Consider the following 22,073-nt stretch of genomic DNA (forward strand, 5'->3'; position numbering starts at 1 on the left):
ATAGTCTACATGTAACTACAGGAAACTCTTTTTTATCCGGCACCGACGGGACCGGCGTGGTGCCGGTTTATTAAAAAGTCCGGATTACAGAGAGGTATAGTAAAAGGTAGAGAGCTCCGTACACAGCAACAAATCCAGGTTTCCCTGTTGCTTAGCAACAGGTGCAGGAACTCCGACCACAAGATCCAAGCACCCCTGTTGCTTAGCAACAGGTGCAGGAACTCCGACCACAAGATCCAAGCACCCCTGTTGCTTAACAACAGGTGCAGGAACCCGACCACAAGATCCAAGCGTCCCTGTTGCTTAGCAACAGGTGCAGGAACCCGGCCACAGATCTAGGAACGGCCACTAATATGAAGTAAAACTTACCTGAACCTACTCCTGAATTTTGCCGGTTAACAGAGATTTCCGGTTATTTAGGTGCCGGTAAATCGAGAGTTTCCTGTACCAGAAAAGTCTACAGCCGGTGAGTAAAATAGCTTTCTACCTCGGGTTAGTGCACATAACATTTAATAAAATTTTAACCCAGTCAATATTAATTCCCATGGCAATTACAAATCCCTGCCCATTTTTGCCCCACAACGCCATGTTTGAATCTCTCCAATCCGATTCCATCCCAGCCACAACAGCGAATCAGCCCGAACCAAAGTCACCAATGAGATCCTCTGCGAATGTGATCTTGGCGCACTGCCCCTCCTGAAGCGCTCTGCTGCCTTTGACATGGTCCGATTAGTCCTCCGTGTCTTTCTTCCATCGTCCAGCTCAGTGGGAGAGCCCCTGCTCCCGAGTGGGAAGCTCATGTGGGTCAGCTTCTACATGAATGCAGACGACATCCAGCTCTACTGCTCCACCACCTCTCTCGACCCCTCCATTTGCCCGACACTCAAGCTTGGACGAGCCGCAATGTTCTCCAGTTAAACATTGGGAAGATTGAAGCCGTCATCTTCGACCCCCGTCACAAACTCTGTACCAAATCCACCGTTTCATTCCCCTGCTCCAGCCATTGTCTTGGGGAAAACCTCAAACAACAACTTGCATTTATATAGCGCCTTTTAATGCAGTACAACATCTCACGGCGCTTCACAGAAGCGATTATCAAATAAACTTTGATACCGAGCCACAGAGATATTAGGACAGGTGGCCAAGATCTTGATCAAAGAGGTAGGTTTTAAGGAGCGACTTCAAAGAGGAGAGAGAGGCAGAGAGGTTTAGGAGGGAATTAGAGAGCTTAGGGCCTACGCAGCTGAAGGCATGGCCGCCAATGGTGGAGCGATTAAGATTGGGGATGCACAAGAGGCCAGAATTGGAGGAGCGCAGAGTTCTGGGCGGGGGGGAGGAGGGAAGGGGAGTTGTCGGGCTCGAGGAAGTTGCGGATTTAAGGGGGGGGGGGGTGGAAAGTGAGGCCATAGGGGGGATTTGAAAACATGGGTGAGAACTTTAAAATCGAGGTGTTTTAAAAATCGTATCCTATTTGACCCTAGGCTGAGTTTCCGACCCCATATCCTCTCCCATCACCTGCCTCGACCCTTACTTCAGCCCATCTGCTGCTGAAATCCTCATCAATGCCTTGGTCACCTTGAGACTCAAGTAGTCCAATATTCCCCTGGTCAGCATCCCAATCTCCACCCTCCATAAACTTCAGCTCATCCAAAACCGAGTGCCACTCACCTATCGCCCTGTCCTTGCTGGCAGACACTGGCTCCTGGCCCCCTTATGCCTCCAATTTAAAATTCTCATCCTCCTGTTAAAATCCCTTGGTGGGTCTTGCCCCGCTCCACCTCTAACCCCTTTCAACCATACAACCGTCCCGAGAACTTCACGTTCCACAGACTCTTGACCTCTCCCCTCAAACATTGCAGGCGTTCCTCAGCAGCCTCAGCCCTGCGCTCTGGAATTCCCTCCCTAAACTTCTCCGCCTCGACACCTTGCTCTCCTCCTCAAAACCCACTTCTTTGTCCAAGCATTTCGACACCCCTCCCAATATTCCCCTCTCTGGCTCAGCGCCCATTCATTTCTGATTATGCCTCTGTAAAGTGCTTTAGGGTATTTTTCTGCATGAAAAATGTTACATAAATGCAAGTTGTTGTGATTATAAAGTAGCCGGAATTGCACGTAATATTCTGGATAGTTTTGAAACATTGCCACGTGTAGCAATAATACAACTTCTCCATTGTGATTTGGGTGTCCTCGTACAGGAAACACAGAAAGCTAGCATGCAGGTACAGCAAGCAATTAGAAACATAGAAGATAGGAGCAGGAGTAGGCCATTCGGCCTCTCGAGCCTGCTCCGCCATTTAATGAGATCATGGCTGATCATCCAAATTCAATACCCTGTCCCAGCCTTCTCCCCATATCCCTTGATCCCTTTAGCCTTAAGAAATATATCTAACTCCTTCTTGAATATATTTAATGAATTGGCCTCAACTGCCTTCTGTGGTAGAGAATTCCACAGGTTCACCACTCTCTGGGTGAAGAAATTCTTCCTCATCTCTGTATTAAATGGCTTACCCCTTATCCTTAGACTGTAACCCCTGGTTCTGGATTCCCCCGGCCATCGGGAACATCCTTCCTGCATCTAGTCTGTCTAGTCCTGTTAGAATTTTATAAGTTTCAATGAGATCCCCTCTCATTCTTCTAAACTCTAACGAATATAAGCCCAATCGACCCAATCTCTCCTCATACGTCATTCCTGCCATCCCAGGTATCAGTCTGGTGAATCTTCGCTGCACCCTCTCCATGGCAAGAACATCCTTCCTCAGATTAGGAAGGCAAATGGCATGTTGCAAGGGGGTTGGAGTATAAGAGTAAGGAAGTCTTGCTACAATTGTACAGGGCTTTGGTGAGACCACACCTGGAGTACTGTGCACAGTTTTGGTCTCCTCATCTGAGGGAGGATATACTTGCCTTAGAGGCGGTGCAACGAAGGTTCACTAGGTTGATCCCTGGGATGAGAGGGTTGTCCTGTGAGGAGAGATTGAGTAGATTGGGCCGATACTCTCTGGAGTTTAGAAGAATGGGAGGTGATCTCACTGAAACATTTAAGATTCTGAGGGGGATTGACAGGGTAGATACGGAGAGGTGGCTTCCCCCTGGCTGGGGTGTCTAGAACTAGGGGGCATAGTCTCAGGATAAGGGGTCAGTCATTTAGGACTGAGATGAGGAGGAATTTCTTCACTCAGAGGGTTGTGAATCTTTGGAATTCTCTACCCCAGAGGGCTGTGAATGCTGAACCGTTGAGTATATTCAAGGCTGAGATCGATAGATTTTTGGACTCGAGGGGAATCAAGGGATATGGGGATCGGGTGGGAAAGTGGAGTTGAGGTTGAAGATCAGCCATGATCTCATTGAATGGCGGAGCAGGCTCGAAGGGCCGTATAGCCCACTCCTGCTCCCAATTCTTATGTTCTTAACTGTGCTCCATACTTGCACTAATCTGCATTAAAAATAAATCAGAGCCAAGCACCAATAGATTGACCATTAAATCTAGCTCTCCTTCCTAATCAGAAACCTGTACCACGGTTCCATTTAATTCATGCTACCTATCAGTAATAAATGGTGCCAAAAAGCAGGATGGTAAAATGGACACACAATGAAGCAGTTGAAAGCACCTTCAGTTTTGAGCCTGGAAGACAGTGCCCATTGTTGGATGCATTTCCAGCTGTCCCCAACTGTTCCTCCAAATTGGATGAACCTGGTGAATCTTTACCAGCTGTACCTCCACGATGCCAGAAAGCCTCAGGGTTCCAATCTGGAATCTCCAGTGCCATTCATTCAGGGTAACAGGTAGCGCAGGCAGTGGGGTTACGAGTGAAATGGCTGGCGATCGGGGTGTGTCTGGACCCAGCAAGGAGGACGACGACTGGGGCTGAAAGCGGAGGTGGCTAAAAAGGACGTGCGCGACCGAGGGAAACAAATAGCCGGAAGGGGCAGTGGGGGCTGTGAATTGGGAAGAGCACCACAGCATCACCAATGATAGGCAGGGCACGAACGATGCAGCCAACTGCTCCACAAGTGGGAGATGGGGAACAACCCGAGGTGCAACTGTGGCCATGAGTCCCAGTCCATGGAACACATCACATCAACCTTCCCACTAAGATCTGTTGCGGGAGGCACCTCATTGAATGGAGAGCCAAAATAGACATCTCATCATAAGCTTTTCCCCATCATACAAAACAACAGGGAGGCCTGCAACTTTTTTTTTTATTCGTACTTGGAATGTGGGTGTCGCTGGCAAGGCCAGCATTTATTGCCCATCCCGAAGTGCCCTTCAGAAAGAGGTGGTGAGCCTCCTTCTTGAACTGCTGCAGACCATGTGGTGATGGTACTCCCACAGTGCTGTTAGGGAGGGAGTTCCAGGATTTTGACCCAGCGACGATGAAGGATCGGCGATATACTAAGTCAGGATGGTGTGTGACTTGGAGGGGAACTTGCAGGTGGTGGTGTTCCCCATGCGCCTGCTGCCCTTGTCCTTCTAGGTGGAAGAGGTCGTGGGTTTGGGAGGTGCTGCCGAAGAAGCCTTGGCGAGGTGCTGCAGTGCATCTTGTAGATGGTACACACTGCAGCCACGGTACGCCGGTGGCGGAGGGAGTGAATGTTTAAGGTGGTGGATGGGGTGCCAATCAAGTGGGCTGCTTTGTCTTGGATGGTGTCGAGCTTTTTAAGTGTTGTTGGAGCTGCACTCATCCAGGCAAGTGGAGAGTATTCCATCACACTCCTGACTTGTGCCTTGTAGATGGTGGAAAGGCTTTGGGGAGTCAGGAGGTGAGACACTCGCCGCAGAATTCCCAGCCTCTGACCTGCTCTTGTTGCCACAGTATTTATGTGGCTGGTCCAGTTAAGTTTCTGGTCAATGGTGACCCCCAGGATGTTGATGGTGGGGGATTCGGCGATGGTAATACCGTTAAATGTCAAAGGGAGGTGGTTAGACTCTCGCTTGTTGGAGATAGTCATTGCCTGGCACTTCTGTGGTGCGAATGTTACCTGCCACTTATCAGCCCAAGCCTGAACATTGTCCAGATCTTGTTGCATGCGGGCATGGACTGCTTCATTATCCGAGGAGTTGTGAATGACGCTGAACACTGTGCAGTCATCAGCGAACATCCCCATTTCTGACCTTATGTTGGAGGGAAGGTCATTGATGAAGCAGCTGAAGATGGTTGGGCCTAGGACACTGCCCTGAGGAACTCCTGCAGCAATGTCCTGGGGCTGTGATGATTGACCTTCAACCACCACAACCATCTTCCTTTGTGCTAGGTATGACTCCAGCCAGTGGAGAGTTATCCCCCCGATTCCCATTGACTTCAGTTTTACTAGGGCTCTTTCATGCCACACTCGGTCAAATGCTGCCTTGATGTTAAGGGCAGTCACTCTCACCTCACCTCTGGAATTCAGCTCCTTTGTCCATGTTTGGACCAAGGCTGTAATGAGGTCGGGAGCAGAGTGGTCCTGGCGGAACCCAAACTGAGCATCTGTGAGCAGATTATTGGTGAGTAAGTGCCGCTTGATAGCACTGTCGATGACACCTTCCATCATATTGCTGATGATTGAGAGTAGACTGATGGGGCAGTTATTGGCCTGGTTGGATTTGTCCTGCTTTTTGTGAACAGAACATACCTGGACAGTTTTCCACATTGTTGGATAGATGCCAGTGTTATAGCTGTACTGGAACAGCTTGGCTAGAGGCGCAGCTAGTTCTGGAGCACAAGTCTTCAGCACGATAGCCGGGATGTTGTCGGGGCCCATAACCTTTGCTGTATCCAGTGCCGTTTCTTGATATCACGTGGAATCGAATTGGCTGAAGACTGGCTTCTGTGATGGTAGATACCTCAGGAGGAGGCCGATATGGATCATCCACTCGGCCCTTCTGGCTGAAGATGTTTGCAAATGCTTCAGCCTTGTCTTTTGCACTCACGTGCTGGGCTCCACCATCATTGAGGATGGGGTTATTCATGGAGCCTCCTCCTCCCGTTAATTGTTTAATGGTCCACCACCATTCACAACTGGATGTGGCAGGACTGCAGAGTTTTGATCTGATCCATTGATTGTGGGATTGCTTAGCCCTATCTAGCTGCTTCTGCTTTTTAGCATGCATGTAGTCCTGTGTTGCAGCTTCCCCAGGTTGGCACCTCATTTTTAGGTACGCCTGGTGCTGCTCCTGGCATGCTCTTCTACACTCCCAGGGTTGGTCCCCTGGCTTAAAATCCATGGTAGAGTGAGGGATATGCCGGGCCATGAGGTTACAGATTGTGGTGGAATACAATTCTACTGCTGCTGATGGCCCACAGCGCCTCATGGATGCCCAGTTTTGAGCTGCTAGATCTGCACTACACTGCGACAGGCCCGTGTTTAGATAGAAATTCCCATTATAAATGTTTACATATGAATTCTCATTATAAATGTTGACAAAAGCATTACTCAAAAATGATGACAACAGAAAGTAAGGTTTGTGGACAGGAAGTGTTCACCATATACGAGACCTTCAATAATTTATAGGTCTACATGTAGCCAAACCGTAGAAGTTGAGGCTGACCATAACCTTTAAGCCTTTGGCCTCGATTTAAAACATTTTGTGTCCAAGAATACAAAGGTTATTGCGAAGATGTGCGTGCGATGCACAATCCTGGAAAATAAACAGATGCGTCTTCGACCTGATTGCCAGCTGATCGTTAAGAATGCCAGATGCTATCAAGCTGTACAGATACATTGAAGTCACAGCGTATGTGCACAGCTCGATAGCATCAGCACCAGTGTAATGAACAGAGACCAGAAGGCCGCTGAGGACAAGATGATATGCAGATTCTCCAAGAGACTTTACAAAGTGGATAGCCGGAACAAAAGCAATCTTGCTTCAAAAAAAAAATGTTGATTCATGACAGATACCTTGTCTCGGTACTGTTTTTGAAAAAACCATGAGGTTAGTATTGCCCAAGACTGAATCTAGATGCATGCAATCTAGTGAAAGATCATAAGCAACATCCAGAGTCACTCAACCTGCATCCAGTTATCACAAAACTATAGAAAATCACTTCACACCTCTGAACACGCAAATACAACGGAGTAATTAACACTCAATTCAATTCATTCTGTATTTTCTAGAAACTACCCATTATGGAGCAACAGCAACTTGCATTTATATAGCGCCTTTAACATAGCAAAAACATCCCAAGACGCTTCACAGGAGCGATTATCAAACAAAATTCAACACCGGACCACATAGGGAGATATTAGGGCAGAGGTCACGGAGGTAGGTTTTAAGGAGCATCTTAAAGGAGGAGAGAGGGGTTTAGGGAGGGAATTCCAGGCAGCTGAAGGCAAGGCCGCCAATGGTAGAGCGATTAAAATTGGAGATGTGCAAGAAGCCAGAATTGGAAGAGCGCAGATATCTCCTGGGGGGGGGGGGGGGGGGGCGCGGGGGGAGTGGTTGTGGGACTGGAGAAGGTTACAGAGATAGGGAGGGGCGAGGCCTTGGAGTGATTTGAAAACAAGGACGAGATTTTAAAACTTGAGGCGTTGCCGGACCGAGAGTCAATGTAGGTCAGTAAGCACAGGGGTGATGGCATAGAATTCTACAAGTCCATATTGGACGAATGAAACTTGGAGCGCAACACTGCTAGCCCACATCACAAATCAAACGGTCTTGCTGAAAACCAATACAAAACTCAAGTAGTAAGATCGATACAGAAGCACGGCCTTGGCAAACAGCTTCTCCTGATAGATTGAACTGCTTTGCTTCACCTCCCGCCTATTGTAGTTTCCACAAGGCTAGTTGCTTATAGCAAAGTGATTAAGACAACAACAACAACTTGTATTTATATAGCGCCTTTAACGTAGTAAAACGTCCCAAGGCACTTCACAGGAGTGTTGCAAGACAAAAGTTTGACACCGAGCCACGTATGGAGAAATTAGGGCAGGTGGCCAAAAGCTTGGTCAAAGAGATAGGTGTTAATGAGCATCTTAAAGGAGGAAAGAGGGGCTTAGGGAGGGAGTTCCAGAGCTTAGGGCCTAGGCAGCTGAAGGATAGAGATAGGAAGGGGCGAGGCCATGGAGGGATTTGGAAATGAGGATGAGAATTTTGAAATCGAGGTGATGTTTAACCGAGAGACAATGTAGGTCAGCGAGCACAGGGGAGATGGGCGAACGGGACTTGGTGCGAGTTAGGACACAGGCAGCCGAGTTTTGGATGACCTCATGTTTAAGTAGAGTAGAATGTGGGAGGCCAGCCAGGAGTGGGTTGGAAAAGTCAAAGGGGAGAGTTTTTTTTAATGTCATGACTAGCATTTCAAAATCTTTAACCTAACCACTTGCTAACTTGGTTCATGTTAAGACCAGACCTAGTGGGGGAAAAGAAGAGCGTTAACCAAGTTGCTCCTAGGCCTTGCACTGAGAGAGGAGGTTAGGGCCATGACATAACTGGATAGACCTTATGAAAATTAGCAATTCAAATTTAAGGATTTATTATGCGATGACCTGAAAATAACAGTATAAATTTGATAAACAACTAGAGAATGAGCCAGGCTGTCAGATCAAAGAACCCAACCAAGTATAAAATTCCAGTAATTCAATCGCTCCAAGCTACGGAACAGACATTCATCAAGTTAGGTCAGGACAAATAGAAAGAAAGCAAGACAGGCAGACAGGCAGGCAGACAGACAGCCAGCGACAGGCAGCCAGAGACAGGCAGCCAGAGACAGGCAGACAGGCAGAAAGACAGAAGGACAGAAGGACAGAAAGACAGAAAGACAGAAGGACAGAAGGACAGAAAGACAGAAAGACAGAAAGACAGAAGGACAGAAGGACAGAAAGACAGAAAGACAGAAAGACAGACTTGCATTTCTATAGCGTCTTTCATGACCACCGAATGTCCCAAAGTGCTTTACAGCCAATGAAGTACTTTTTGAAGTGTAGTCACTGTTGTAATGTAGGAAACGCAGCAGCTAATTTGCGCACAGCAAGCTCCCACAAACAGCAATGTGACAATGACCAGATAATCTGTTTTAGTGATGTTGATTGAGGGATAAATACTGGCCAGGACACACCGGGGATAACTCCCCTGCTCTTCTTTGAAATAGTGCCGTGGGATCTTTCAGTTTAACATCTCATCCGAAAGACGGCACCTCCAACAGTGCAGCACTCCCTCAGCACTGCACTGGGAGTGTCAGCCTAGATTTTTGTGCTCAAGTCTCTGGAGTGGGACTTGAACCCACAACCTTCTGACTCCGAGGCGAGCGTGCTACCCACTGAACCACAGCTGACAAATAGGAATGAAACCCAAACAGACTTATTGAACAGTGTTAGACAGCACAGTGTTGTCTTACTGTGCATTACTTCAGATACAGTACAACACTGATTTTACATATTTCAGACTTTAAAGTTAAAAAGGGGAGATGTACAGTACCTTTCGAATGTTTATAAAGCCAGTGCGACACTCATAATTTCTCTGTATCAAAGCAGATAATCCAGTAAAGGTTTTTTAATATAAAAAAGTTCCCGAATTCTACGGTATTTCTGCTCCCTAAATAATATGGCGCTTAAGCCATCTTTCTTATCCAGCACCATACCTGACCTTCCATTCCATGGCTCCTTACCGTAGACATCAATTGCTGAAGTAGAATCATGGCAAAAGCTCACTGAAAAAAAAATCTCTGTATCTGACATTAACTGTAGTTGTTCTGTGCACCACGTCCGTTTGTGCCTTTGAGGAGCTGCGGGTCAGTAACCACAGCCTCCCTGCCGCACGGTGACCGCTCAGCAAGTTACGTTTCCCAAGTTTTCACCCATTAGATCACCTGAGATTGTCCCCCCAAAAAAAACTTTCCGTGCGACTGACATCCATCAGGCAGCACAAAGTAATTTAGTTTATAAAAAACACTGCCGCTAGCAAGTCTGCAAAGTCACCTCTATCACGAGCTCACTTGCAGCTGAAAAGAATGGGCGATTGTGTCAAACACTGCTTTATGTAAAAGATTTCCCTGCAACTTTTCAAGCCTAGTTTGCCATTAATCCAGAGTAAATAGATATGTTAAAAATAAGTAAATATCGCTGTGAACATTATGTAATCTATTTACTGTAATCCAGAATTTAGAATTATCTATTGAATTTGTGCATACCGATGGTTACAATTAACAGGACAGTGGACATTGTGCTGGACTATGGCAGTAGTTCTCAAACTTTTCTAGTTGAATGACCTCTTTTCAAATCGATTAGTAATCACGGACCCTCCCCCCATCTAAATTATACTTTATGAAAGTGCGACCTGTAAAGAGCGTTTTAATAATGATTTTAAGAAAACAGGGATTTACTTAGATAACAGAGAGATGGGTGTGCCTGCTTCTCGCACTGATTCTGGGCGCTCACGCCACAGCAACAGATGGCCACTATTAGCCACTTAACGCTGGACAATTTTTAAAGCTGTCAGCAGGCTGGCCAAGGCGAGCGAGGGCACGAGCACCCCTGCACATGCCCGGGTGCTGCTGGAAGCGTGACTCACCAGCAGACCGTCCCCACTGGCAGGTTCAGTAACAGCCGCACTGTGGGGATTGTACGTGTTTGCGTGAACACGTTCAGGCGCGTGTTTCAAGGGCCCCGCAGACGCTCTGAACACGTGTCGGGAGGATGGCGCAGGGTCGCGGCGGCACCGGGAAGTGGAATCGACCTGACCGGCAGGGGAGCGCTCCTTGCACAGTGAGCGAGAGCTGCGGGCCTCTGAGGAGCCGGGCCCAGCCATTGAGAATCAGTGTCGGTTTTATAAAGAAGAGCAGGCTTGAAATCACCTCTGGTCGCGGACCCCCTGGAAAGTCTCTACGGACCCTCAGGAGGCTGCGGACCCCAGTTGGACTAGGGGACTGACAGAAAGGTTTTAATCAACCAGGTTCTCTTCTCCGGCACCCCCCACCCCAACCTCCAGATTAGAGTTTCAATATTAATTTCAAGCTATTTTATAACCCAAGGCAATTTATGATAAATCTACAATGCTCATAATCTTATGTTCCCCCACCCACCCCACAACCCTCAACAATGCTGACTATTCAGAGCAAACAAGCCCAAGCAGAGAAACACAAACTGTGCTTTCAGTAGGAAAAGTTTTGCTTAAAAAAGTTGAAAAGTTGTACAAAAAATCCTCAGTACCATTTTCAAATTAAATTCACTAAAAGTTAAAGAAAGTTAGTTATACAACGTTACAGATCTCTCATAAATGCCTTAAAGTTACTTGAAGTTCAGTGGCTACGTTTTAAACAATGCTTCCACTGTACAGTATCTTGGGACACTGTTCTATGAAAACTCCCTGCTCCTTTTCCAATAGTGCCATTGGATCTTTAATGTGCCTCTGAACCAATGGAATAGGGCAGACGATTGTTGGTTTACCATCTCAGCCAAAGGGCACTACTCGTGACAATGTAGCACTCCTACATATGGCACTGGAATATCAGCCGAGATTCTGCACTCCATTCCTGGTGTTTCTGTACAGAGTCAAACACATGCAAAATTTCATCAATTCAATTCATTCTGAATGACACCTCTTTAATTGAAGGGGCGGTTGAGGTGAATAGCACAGATGCATTTAAGGAGAAGCTAGATAAACACACGAGGGAGAAAGGAACAGAAGGATATGCTGATGAGGTGGAGGCTCGTGTGGAGCATAAACACCAGCACAGATCTGTTGGGCCGAATGGCCTGTTCTCGTGCTGTAAAATCTATAACAAAAAAAAAGGCCCAGCAAGGGAAAGTGATCCGAAACACTTGTTGTAAAACCTGCTTGCACCAGATGTAAGAGAAACACACACTCGGATATTTAGTTTCAGGTTAAGAGACCCGGGACACACTCAACACTTGTTATCGAGATGCCTAGATAAAGGATAAAGGCTCATTGTGCAGGACACCAGTGAGGCTGGAAAGACGAGAAGAAAGTTTGAGATAAAAAAAAACAATAAATCAGCGATTGTTAGGTGACACCAAGTTTAATGGTTCACTAAAACAGATTACCACATTGCTGTTTGTGGGAGCTTGCTGTGCTCTGATTGGCTGCCGCGTTTCCTATGTTACAACAGTGACTACACTTCAAAAAGTATTTCATTGGCTGTGAAGCGCTTTGGGACATGCTGAGGTCGTGAAAGGCGCTATAGAAATGCAAGTTCTGTCTTTTTCTTTCAAAAACCTCAGGTCTGTAGTTGAAAGGGAATGCCGAGGGGTGGGAGGCATTTCAAAGTTTGGAGATCCTGGAAAAGAAAAAGAGTAAAAGCAGGAAATATCGAGGCGAGCTGCAACTGCAACACAAGAAAGATGCAGAATAAGTGTGTAGGGAGGTGTATTTCAGCATGGGGGGGGTGGGGGACGGGACAGGACAGGAGAATGAAGGTCAGAGGATAAATGACCATTGTAGTATTGGTATGTGCGTGAGTGAGTCTCTCTCTCTCTCGCACGCACACAAAAGGAGGATTACAGCACAAAGGGAATGCGGAGTTTGGTGATGGGAGAAACTGGTCAGCAGTTTTGAAGCAGAAGTCGTAAAAGAAACACTCCAGGAAAGAATTATTAAGCTCAAATTTGCAATCCAAATACTTGGTTATGACCTCATGTCAAATAATTACATTCAAAGAAAAAATAACCTGAGGAACGATTACTACATTCTATAACCATGTGATGGCTGACCCCATGTCATGGCTGACCCCATGTCATGGCTGACCCCATGTCATGGCTGACCCCATGTCATGGCTGACCCCATGTGGTGCGATGAACACCTGAATCGAGGGTCCTCATGCATGATTGACAAAATGGAAATTCCAAGTACCCGACTCAGCACGTCCAGACATCAGTGCGTAAAGCAAATAAAATCGGGGCATATGCTCCAATCAATAGGAAGCACCTTGTTACACTGTTCAGCTCGTTTAACATTCCTCTAATGGCATCTCTTCTGCTGCAGGTCTGTGACCAACAATGTGAATCAGAGTGTCTATTGTCACCACTGCATCAGCCAATGAGGTGGAGGCGGGGCGGGACTTACACCAGGGCACACAGCAAACTGCCTATTTTACAGCAAACAAAGTCTGTTTACTCAGCAGAGTCTATTTAAACAGTGCACTACAGCAAACAGTCTACAGAGTCTATTTAAAAAGAGTCTCCACGAACTACAGCAAACAGAACTCACGAACGAAACTACAGCAACGTCTCCCGATAAAAGCAGGGTGATTTCTCCTGCAAACTGCAGTTATCAACTACTTTCATTTCCAAAATATTAGCCCTTTTCTACCTCACCCCAATTGCCCTCAATCATGCTTTTGTCACCTTCAGACTAGACTTTTCTAACGCTCTCCTTGCCACCCTCCGAAGCGTCAACCCATAAACTCCAAACGACTGCGTTATTACCCACACTAAAACCTGCTCACCTGTCATCGCAGTCATTGCCAACCACCATTGGCTACCTGTCCCTCAACGCGTCAACCTCAAGATCCTTGTCCTAGTCAATGAATCCCTGCACAGCCTCACTCCATCCTCCACCTGCAGCCCTCCTTCAGCTCCACAATCCTGCTCAGACACTCAGTTCTTCCAACTCTGGTCAACCGTACATTTCCACCCTCTCCCTCTGCTCGTCCATCAATAGAAGAACATTGAGCCATCTTGCTTCCACATTCGAGCTGTGTCCCCTAAACTCCTCCCCCTTGCTACAGTTCTCCCCACCCTCATGAGTCTCCTTAAAACCTCACTCTTTAATCAGGCCTTTGGCTCTTTCGCTTTTGGTCCTGGGACGCCACATTAAAAAGGTACGATAGCAAAATACTGCGGATGCTGGAAATCCAAAATAACAACAGAAAATGCTGGAAAAACTCAGCAGGCCAGGCAACATCCGTGGAGAGAGAGAGAAAGAGAGTCAACGTTTCAGGTCGAAACCCTTGGTCAGGATTGAAAAAACACAGGAAATGAAACAGATTAAAAGGCCAGTTTGGGGGCTGGGAAATGGGGATGAAAGAACAAAAGAGAAGTGAAGAGACATTAAGAGGTATTCAAAACCAGACGAGATGGTGATAGGACTAGTAAAGAGACAAAAGACGGCTCTAGATTAGGTGTGAAATGCGCTGGCAGAATGGGAGACAGCTGCCATGTGGGAGAGAGAAAAAGGGGGAAGGGCACAAAACAAAGATGTGGATAAAAAATATATAAAAATGTAATAGGGGCCGAGGTTATGATCTGAAATTGTTGAACTCGATATTGAGTCTGGAAGGCTGTAAAGTGCCTAATCGGAAGATGAGGTGCTGTTCCTCGAGTTTACGCTATATCAACACAAAAATTAGGAGCAGGAGTCGGCCACTTGGCCCCTTGAGCCTGCTCTGTCATTCAATAAGATCATGGCTGATCATCGACCTCAACTCCACTTTCCCGCCCGATCCCCATATCCCTAGATTCCCCTCGTATACTCACCGATCCAGCATTCACAGCCCTTTGGGGTAGAGAATTCCAAAGATTCACAACCGTCTGAGTGAAGAAATTCCTCCTCACCTCAGTCTTAAAAGGGAAAACCCCTTACCGAGACTATGCCCCCTAGTTCTAGACTCTCTAGCCAGGGGAAACAGCCTCTCAGCATCTTCCGTCAATCCCCCGCACGAAGGTTCAGACTCATTTCAGCACATTGAGTGAGGAGGTACCAAGAAGCTAAGGCAGCATTTTCCAGGTAGGGAAAGGAGAGGGAATGAATAAAGAGAGAGAGTAATCAGGAGTAGAGAGTCAGACCTGGGCAGAAATCTCCTGAAAATTTCACAAATACATGTCGCTATATTGGACGGATGCATAAATTTAGGATTAATACTAGAAATATAAATAGAAGTATTTTTTTTGGCCAGACACAGGATATGGACTGCTTTACCACAAGTGGCTACTGAAGACAAGTCAATCACAAATTAAACTGGGAATTAGATTGAACACATCAGGAATATTAGAGTACAGGGAAGATTCTGGGAAATGGGATTAAAGTGGCAACTGACGATGGGAAACTAGCAGGGGTGCTGTGGGTCAAATGGCCCCCTGTACTGAAATTCCTGCGGTTCTATGATCTGTGAACTCAAAAGCAATAGAGCCCTTTGTTTTTAGATCTACTGGGCCAAATGTCAAACCAGCACATAGGAAAGCTTGATGTTTATGGAAAAAAAAAAGAATCTTTCCCCATCACCACAAATTGTATTTTCCAGTGACTTTTTTTTTTGAAGTATAAGAAACATAAAGCACATGTCCTGGCCAATATTTAACCAACACTTAAGAACAGATCATCTGGTCATTATCACATTGCTGTCTGTGGGAGCTTGCTGTGCGCAAATTAGCTGCTGGGTTTCCTACATTACAACAGTGACTCCACTTCAAAAAGTACTTCACTGGCTTTTAAAGCGCTTTGGGACGTCCTGAGGTCATGAAAGGCGCTACATAAATGCAAGTCTTTCTTTCTTTCAAACAGCACAGAAGGAGGCCATTCGGCCCATCGTGCCTGTGCCGGCTCTTTGAAGGAGCTCTCCGATTAGTCCCGCTCTCCCCCTGCTTTTTCCCCACAGCCCTGAATATTTTTCCTTTTCAAGTATATATCCAATTCCCTTTTGAAAGTTACTATTGAATCTGCTTCCACCACCTTTCGGGGACTGCATTCCAGATCAAAACAACTCGCTGCGTAAAAAAATAAATTCTCGTTTCCACCCCCATGGTCTTTTTGCCAATTATCTTCAATCTGTGTCCTTTGGTTACCGACCCTCCTTTCTTCCTTCTTTCAATACCGCAGAACAACACTACCTTTCCAGTTTTGGGCTTTGCTGTCCGGTTTGGGTTGACTAGGATGTTCTTGCCATGGAAGGAGTTCAGCGAAGATTCACCAGGCTGATACCTGGGATGGCAGGAATGACGTACGAGGAGAGATTGGGTCGATTGGGCTTATACTCGCTGGAGTTTAGAAGAATGAGAGGGGATCACATTGAAACTTATAAAATTCTGACAGGACTGGACAGACTAGATGCAGGAAGGATGTTCCCGATGGCCGGGGAGTCCAGAACCAGGGGTCACAGTCTAAGGATAAGGGGTAAGCCATTTAGGACAGAGATGAGGAGGAATTTCTTCACCCAGAGAGTGGTGAACCTGTGGAATTCTCTACCACAGAAGGCAGTGGAGGCCAGTTCATTAAATATATTCAAGAAGGAGTTGGATATATTTCTTAAGGCTAAAGGGATCAAGGGATATGGGGAGAAAGCAGGGACAGGGTACTGAGTTTGGATGATCAGCCATTGAATGGCGGAGCAGGCTCGAGGGGCCGAATGGCCTACTCCTGCTCCTATCTTCTATGTTTCGATGACTAAGTCGAGTTGAGAAGTCTAAAATGTAAGAAAAATAAAATCTGAATTTGAAAATTAGTCTCCATTTCTCCCCTCTTTCTCTTCCCCCACCCCACCCACCACTTAGTTCCTTGGTTTGTGATGTGGAGGCCTCAGTTTGTAAGACTGAAGTTTGGCAAATGCTGATCATATCAGGAAATTACATATTGACCATGGTTCCACCACCCGCCTGCCCCATACACCTTGCGACAGTTTCAGATTTAACAAAAGGTGCCAGACCACAGCACCCTCGGTTCGCCACACCTGAGCTAATGGTCGCACACCTGTCCCGCAGAGACTTGGGGGCGAGTCAACTCCCAGTGGCCAATTAGAGTGACACGGAGACAGGAAGGCCTCCGACTCTCTCAGTCAAAAGCTGCATCTCGAGGAACACTCTGGAAGTTGGCCTGAATAATCAAATATTAGATAAACCTAAACTGGACTGAGGAATTTAAATGTAGCTGTACATGCCAATAATAAATCATTCAGGACTAGCGCAAGTGGCATTTAGCATTTTTAAGTATACAATTAGATTGTGCCAGGTAGCCTTGGAGGAGATTTACTAGAATGATACCAGGGATGAGGGGCTTCTGTTACGTGGAGAGACTGGAGAAGCTGAGATTGGTCTCCTTCGAGCAGAGAAGGTTAAGAGGAGATTTAATAGAGGGTGTTCAAAATTATGAAGAGTTTTGATAGAGTAAATAGGGAGAAACTGTTTCCAGTGGCAGGAGGGTCGGTAACCAGAGGACAGAGATTTAAGATAAATAGTAAAAGAACCAGAGGGGGAGATGAGGAGAATGTTTTTTTTAACGCAGCGAGTTGTTGTGATCTGGAACGCGCTGCCTGAAAGGGCGGTGGAAGCAGATTCAATAGTAACTTTCAAAAGGGAATTGGATAAATACCTGAAAAGGAAAAATTCACAGGGCTGTGGGGAAAGAGTAGGGGGAGAGCGGGACTAATTGGAGAGCTCTTTCAAAGAGCCGGCACAGGCACGATGGACCGAATGACCTCCTTCTGTGTTGTAAGAGTCTATGATTGAGTGCTTGCATGTTATTTTTTCTTTTTTTTTTTAAAAAATGGGTGCATTTTATTTACCCTCCTGCTGGGCATTCTACCAGAAAGCTGGACTGGGGTGTCAACAGTCAGGGACAATGTACCAGGCAGGCCCAAAATAACTATTTTTCCACCACTTCACCTGAGGGTCAGTTAAAAAAACAGGCAGCATTCTCACAATTTCACAACTAATACATATACTACTTTTTCAATATACTAGTTTGCAGTTGAGGCAATGCACCAAAATAGCCACATCAGCAAAGAGACAAGAAAAGTTCCCACCTTGAAATTATTGTTTTTAAACTAGGTATAAACAAATCAGTGCTTGCGGAGAAAGACACATCAAGTTTTATCTCACCGAAGTGTCAAGTTAACGTGTGCAGACATGCAGATACTGCTTCGAAGGTTGCTCAATGTTAAAAGAAACCAACAAGTTTGGGCAAAATAGAGTTACTCAAGCAGGTCAATGCTACAAAGGGACATACGAACCACCAGAGCACTGGGAGGCGGCGGGAGGGCATTCCTAGGCGTAGTGCTCGAGAACAGGGGAGAGGGGAAAAGCTGTACACCAGCAAGGGGTCTAGGACTTCACAAGAGGCTAGGAGGAGCAGGGAGAACATTGGGGTGGGGAGGGAAGTGAGTGTCACCATTAAAAAAATCCTCAGATAGTAGAAACTTCTGCCGTGTTCCTGCAGACAGATGAAACACACTGTGGCTAACACCACCAGAAACCTATTAACCTGTCCCTCATTGATAGATCGATCCCACCTTCTTACCATACCTCTCAATTCCTTCTCCATCCAGAAACGTATCTAATTGCCACTTGAACCCATTTATACTGTCTGCGTTAGTGTCCTTCCCTGTAACTTATTCTAAAACTCGATTACCTATTGGGTGGAAGAGGCTCCCCCTGACTTTGCTTCTCAGTCCCAACTTCCAAATTTTCAACTTGTCTGCCAGGGTTTGACCCTTTTCAAAATAGAACACAATTTACCTGGGTCAGCTTTTTGTCACTTTTCTTCCTAACCCGTGTGTAGGCGTCAGCCGTGGCTCAGTAGCAGCACTCTCGCCTCAGAGTCAGAAAGGTTGTGGGCTGGAGGCCCTGCTCCGGAGACTTGGAACACGTTATCTTGGTCGAGGCTCCGGTGCAGCACTGAGGGGCTACTGCACTGTCAGAGGTGCCGTCTGTCACGCAGGACGTTAAACCGAGATTCCACCTGCCTTCACGAGGTGGATGTAAACGATCCCACGGCACCATTCGAAGAAGAGCAGGGGAGCTCTCCCAGTGTCCCGGCCAACATGTATTCATAGAATCATAGAATGATACAGCACAGGAGGAGGCCATTCAACCCATCGTGCCTGTGCCAGCTCTTTGAAAGAGCTCTCCAATTAGTCCCACTCACTCCCCTGCCCTATTCCCACAGCCCTGCAAATTTTTACCCTTCAAGTATTTATCCAATTCCCTTTTGAAAGTTATTGTTGAATCTGCTTCCACCGCCCTTTCCTTAACCAATGCCACCAGAAACAAAATATTTTTTGCACCAAATATTTTGTTCCGACGGTGCAGGGTGTTGCTGTAAAATGATAAAAACTGCATGCGAATCAGGCATAAAGAATACCCCAAGTCAAACACACAAGCCGGGGAGAGGCGGGGGGGGGGGGTGGATGTGGTTGAGCAAATTCCAGGTGAAAGCAAAAAGTCACAGTACTACCTGTTTGGAGTTCAGAAGTTTAATTGGTTATTTAGCTCATTGCTGCTTGTGGAACCTCGCTGTGTTTTCCTACATTACAAAAACAATTCATCGGCTGCAAAGCGCTTTGGGACATCCTGAGGTCGTGAAAGGGGGCTATATAAATGCAGGTTCTTTCTTTCTTTAGAGATGTATACAGAGAAGGATGGAATGGATTCCTGAGCAGATGGGAGGGGGGAGGGGAAGGGTGCAATATAAGCAAGGAACAAAACAGAGCATGCAATGGGGGAAACTGTGATTATGAAAGTCAGACAGAAAGCAAGGAGTGAAAGTAATGCTAAGAGGAGCAAGAAAAATAAAAGAGACCCCTCCGGAGGAACAAGCACCACAAACAGAACACAAACAAGTCAGTGAGGAGTGCGAGATACCCTATCTCGTGTGCAGTCCTTCCCCATCTGTTCAAACAATGACTCTCCCATCACCCTTACATCATCAACCTTGGCACCGTACAAACTTGTACATGCTGTGTCTTAGAAAGAAAAGAAAGACTTGCATTTATGTAGCGCCTTTCGCGACTTATTTTAAATCTAGCAATCCAGTGTTACGGGACAATGATTGGAAGTCTCAATGCCATGCATGAGGGGCACCAAATATTTTATTCTGACGGTGCAGGGTGCTGCTGTAAAAATGATATAAACTGCATGCATATCAGGCATGAAGAATACCCCAAGTCAAACACACAAGCCGGGGAGAGGCGGTGGGGGGGGGGGGGTGTTGAGCAAATTCCAGGTGAAAGCAAAAAGTCAGCAGTATTACCTGTTTGGAGTCCAGAAGGAAAGGCATAGTGAACTCAAACCTGGGTGAAGAATGAGAAAACTGAACTTCAGTCATCGTCGGGCAAGCAACCACTTCCCAGCCATCTGCAGTCCAGGCCTCACCGCCTGTGGTATTTCAATGTTTGTAAAAGCGCCAGAGAATGTCAGTAAACAGCCTCAGAGACAAGGCTCACGTCGGACACTGCTGGGCTTTGCAGCAGCGGTAACTGCCAAGAATTGATTACATCACTGCACACCATGGGCTCATCCACCAGTCAGCTGTTTTACTATCGAGAAGCAGAAGTTCAAAAACATGGCCGGAATTTTGTTTAGCCGACACCACCCTACAGTTACACGGCAATACCCAAGAGCATAAACAAGCAAATGTCTTAAATGGCTGTGGCTATTTATGACTAAACGCTAAAATATCGCACTCCTGTTTTAAGTGTTGCTGCCATAAACAGACCTAACCATTGCCTATTAGTCATCCTCTCAACCATCATCTCCAGCTTTCCTCCCTGCCTGTGCCCCTCACCCTAATTTTGAAGGCAAGACATCTCGTACTCCAACAGGCTGTGAGTACTGCAGCCGTGCCAGTGTTGAACTCACGTTGTTAAGAACATAAGAAATAGGAGCAGGAGTAGGCCAACCGGCCCCTCGAGCCTGCTCCGCCATTCAATAAGATCATGGCTGATCTGATCCTAACCGCCAATCTACTATCACAGAACCATCTCCTGAATCTAACAGAATTAGACACACGAAATAGGAGCAGGATCAGGCTACACGACTCCTGGGCCCGCTCCACTACCCACAGCTGCCGAAAGATTCAGCTGAAGGAGAGGTGGCTGGTGTCTTTCCATGCTGAACTGACAAAAGCACAAGGGATAGAGGTCAAAATCCTGGAACTCCCTGCCTAACAGCACTGCGGAAGCATCTTCACCACACGGACTGCAGCAGTTCAAGGCGGCGGCGGCTCACCACCACCTTCTCGAGAGCAACTAGGGATGGCCAATAAATGCTGGCGTTGCCAGCGATGCCCACATCCCGAGAACGAATGAAAAAAACATGACTTCACGTGTTTTATTCCTTACAAAAACAGACCTAGAAAGATTATTTGTCCAAAGCTTTATATTATCAACAACAACTCGCATTTATATAAGCGCCGTTAACGTAATAAAAGATCCTAAGGTATGTCACAGGAGCATTAGCAAACAGAATTTGACACCGAGCCCCGTAGAGAGATATTCGGACAGATGACCAAAAGCTTGGTCAAAGAGGTAGGTTTTAGGAGCATCTTAAAAGGAGGAGTGAGAGAGACAGAGAGGCGGAGAGGTTCAGGGAGGGACTTTCGGGGTTTAGGGCCTCGGCAGCTGGAAGCACGGCCGCCAATGGTGGGGCGAAGGAAATCGGGAATGCTCAAGTGGCCAGAATTGGAGGAGCGCCGAGATCTCAGGGGGTTGTGGGTCTGGAGGAGGTAACAGAGATGGGGAGGGGGGCGAGGCCATGGAGGGGTTTGAACACAAGGATGAGAATTTTAAAATCAAGGCACTGCCAGACCAGGAACCAATGTATGTCAGCGCGCACAGGGTGGGGGGTGATGGGTGAACGGGACTTGGTGTGAGCTAGGATCCGGGCAGCAGCGTTCTGGGTGAGCTCAAGTTTACGGAGGGTGGTAGGTGGGACAAATCCCAATGGAAAAAAAAGGTTTCCCTTGACAGTTTAGTTGCAAATTTTCTGTCTAGTGTGCTGAGCCGAAGTGGCCAGGGAGGTCCCAGCTTCCACCCACTGGTGCTGTGTTAGCTGATTTCGGGAGAGGAGCTCCAAATGGCCTTGTGACTCTGGGGCTAGAGGAAAATCTGTGCGCATGTCAGGTGAGGAGAGGGTCAAAGGATGTTCTTGCCATGGAAGGAGTGCAGCAAAGATTCACCAGGCTGATACCTGGGATGGCAGGAATGACGTATGAGGAGAGATTGGGTTTATACTCGCTGGAGTTTAGAAGAATGAGAGGGGATCTCATTGAAACTAATAAAATTCTAACAGGACTAGACAGACTAGATGCAGGAAGGGTGTTCCCGATGGCGGGGGAGTCCAGAACCAGGGGTCACAGTCTAAGGATAAGGGGTAAGCCATTTAGGACAAAGATGAGGAGGAATTTCTTCACCCAGAGAGTGGTGAACCTGTGG

The 22,073-nt window shown here is 46.8% G+C and overlaps 1 protein-coding gene across 3 annotated transcripts in view; it reads right to left on the reverse strand.

The window, feature by feature from the left end:
• The window catches only part of wbp1la (WW domain binding protein 1-like a), a 122,316-nt gene that overhangs the window by 28,376 nt on the left and 71,867 nt on the right, over window positions 1-22,073 (reverse strand). The window contains exon 2 of one of the 3 annotated variants that reach the window (XM_085994292.1): window positions 19,892-19,931. The exons of 1 other annotated variant lie outside the window; for it this stretch is intronic. In XM_085994292.1, coding sequence (XP_085850418.1) covers window positions 19,892-19,918 — 27 coding nt within the window. In that variant the 5' untranslated portion in view covers window positions 19,919-19,931. Of the gene's footprint in view, window positions 1-9,584; window positions 9,925-19,891; window positions 19,932-22,073 lie in introns of those variants that run through there. One more of the 3 variants, XM_085994291.1, reaches the window with a different exon arrangement.

The sequence above is a fragment of the Somniosus microcephalus genome, chromosome 8 (genome assembly GCF_052327205.1).
Source record: "Somniosus microcephalus isolate GS21.2 chromosome 8, FLI_Smic_1.0, whole genome shotgun sequence".
In the NCBI taxonomy this organism is placed as follows: domain Eukaryota; kingdom Metazoa; phylum Chordata; class Chondrichthyes; order Squaliformes; family Somniosidae; genus Somniosus; species Somniosus microcephalus.